This window comes from Pteropus vampyrus, unplaced genomic scaffold, assembly GCF_000151845.1.
Source record: "Pteropus vampyrus isolate Shadow unplaced genomic scaffold, Pvam_2.0 Scaffold256, whole genome shotgun sequence".
Lineage (NCBI taxonomy): Eukaryota > Metazoa > Chordata > Mammalia > Chiroptera > Pteropodidae > Pteropus > Pteropus vampyrus.
This window is the reverse complement of record NW_011889037.1, coordinates 982,080-984,282: the sequence shown is the minus strand read 5'-3', so window position 1 is coordinate 984,282 and position 2,203 is coordinate 982,080. Positions and strand designations below refer to the sequence as shown.

Genomic DNA, 2,203 nt, shown 5'->3' with positions numbered 1-2,203 from the left:
GGCTCAAGGCTGGGCCCCGGGGGCTTCCAGAGGAGGCCTCCCTCCTGTGGCTCTCGTCCAGGTGAGCCCAGACCACTCTGCGGCCTGAGGCGGCACAGTGCAGTCGTCCTGGAATGCAACGTATCATTCAACGCAACAAAGTACAACACAACACGACGCACCGCAGGCAGACACGACTCGGCGTGATGCGACAGCACAACGCGGACGGCACGCGGGATGGCCTTTTCCGTTTGGGTCATTGGAGCGTTTTGCTTCCACGATGGTTCCTTTGAAGTCTCTGCCACATCCGCACACAAACAGTGGGAAGACCCTGGGCCCAGGGCCGAGAGCTCAGCGGGGTCTCCATAGTCCCTGTCCTCTCTACTCTGCTCCGCGCCGTCTCCCTCGAAGGGCCTGGGCTGGCTGGGGTGGCGCAGGCCACGTGCGGTTTCGGGGAAGAGCCCCCAGCAGGGCCACCCCGACTCGTCTTTGCAGGGGCTTGAGGTGACCTAGGGCAGCCGTGCTCCCGTCCTCTGGTACCCAGGTTGAGTGGGGCCTTCGATGGCCGCGTAGAGCGCCCCCCTTCCTCCCCCCCCCCGCCACGTCCGTGGTGGCCTCCTTCCCGGAGGCCGCGGGCCACCTGCCTCCTCTCTCCTGCAGAATCCGGTGTGCAAATGATGTTCAGCAGACGCTGCGCCCCCCGCTGCCCCAACACCAACATGCAGCACCAGTGGCTGCTGACGAGCAAGGTGCGGAGCAGGATCACCCGCCAGTGCTGTGCCCACAGTCTCTGCAACAGCGCGCCTGCCACGCTGGAGAGTCCCCAGGCCTTGCGAGGGGGGCTCCTCCTCCCGCTGGGCATAGGCTTCCTCTGGGTTCTGCTGTGAGCACCTGCTCCTCGGCCCGGCAGGCCCGCCCGTCCTCCCGCCTCCGGGCCCTTCCTGTGCTCTGAGGTGGTGGGAAGGGCGCCGCCGTCTCCACCCTGGGCCCGGCCCCCTCTCTCATCCCTAGTAGGGGCCCTTTGTCCACACAGCCCAGGGGATGGAGGGTGGAGCCCCAGGTCTGCTCAGAGGATAAACTTGTCCCGGTTTGGGGTGACAGCTCTCGGTATAGGGTTCCCTGCCCCGAATGGACTGCCCAGGGCCCGGCGGGGGCAGGCGGAGCCTGGGCAAAGCCAGAGCGTGGCGCCAGCCCTGACTCTGGCCCCTACTTGGCTAGCCCCTCCCCCAACCCCAGCCACCTCTGTCTACGGAGGCCCAGGCAGAGTCACGCCCTGGGTGCCACCCGTATGTTCAGACCACAACCTTCACTCCTTCCAGGGGCAATAAATTCGTTGCTCGACCACACCCCGCCAGGTCCTTCCGCCGTTTCCACTCGCCGTGCCCAGACCACGGCCGCTGGCCCCGCTCCCAGCCCCCATGGTCGTGGTCGCGTACCGCCCAGGACCTGAGCGGTCAGATCTGGACACCACCATCTGGCGGGGTGGCGGCGGACCTGCATCCTGGGCCCAGCGCTGGGCAGGCAGGAGTCACCGGCTCGGGTCCAGGTCCTCAAAAGGGCCAGTGGCCTCTGCGTGGAGGTGGGGTCTGGGGCACATGACAAGGGTTGGTGAGGCCAACCTAGGGCGATGGGACACGGAGACGCTGGGAGCGGGTGGTGGGGCCGATGAGACCTGCGCTCGCTGGGCAGCTGGGCTGCAGAGAGCGGAGGCTGAGGGAACAGCTGGGGGTGCCCGGGATGGCTCCGCGCCTGGCCTGGGGAGGGCCGCCCAGGTGAGGGGCACAGGTGAGGCCCGGGTTGGGACGGGTGGAAGCAACGACCAGCTCAGGGCGGTCAAGCCGAGCTGGGGCCCCCACAGGACACCCCGGAGGACGGGGAGATAGAGGCGGGCCCAAGAGCAGGGCCGGACGGTGTAACGGGATTGGTGACGGGGCAGCAGTGACCGGGATGGCGTCCGGCGGAGGCGGCCCCAGCGGTCTGCACGGCGGTCACAGAACACGTTTCGCACCTGAACTACTAATGATTGACAGGCAGGGGGATGCTGGCAAAGCAGAGCCCACTTCCTAGTGGTCCTACAGGGATAGCTGCTCAGAGCTGACAGCGATGCCAGTTTGACACGTGTCTCGGCTGTTAGTCCTGCTTGCTGTTACTGGCAGGAGTGTGCGTGGTCACACTGTGTTGGCTCACAAAGCAGCGCTCGTCACTAACTACGAGGCCGGTGTGT

The 2,203-nt window shown here is 66.6% G+C and overlaps 1 protein-coding gene across 1 annotated transcript in view; it reads left to right on the top strand.

Moving 5' to 3' along the window:
- The window catches only part of LY6L (lymphocyte antigen 6 family member L), a 4,345-nt gene extending 3,030 nt beyond the window's left edge, over window positions 1–1,315 (top strand). Inside the window, exon 4 of the mRNA XM_023520341.1 lies at window positions 640–1,315. Coding sequence (XP_023376109.1) covers window positions 640–866 — 227 coding nt within the window. The 3' untranslated portion in view covers window positions 867–1,315. The remainder of the gene's footprint in view (window positions 1–639) is intronic.
- Window positions 1,316–2,203: the final 888 nt, after the last annotated feature.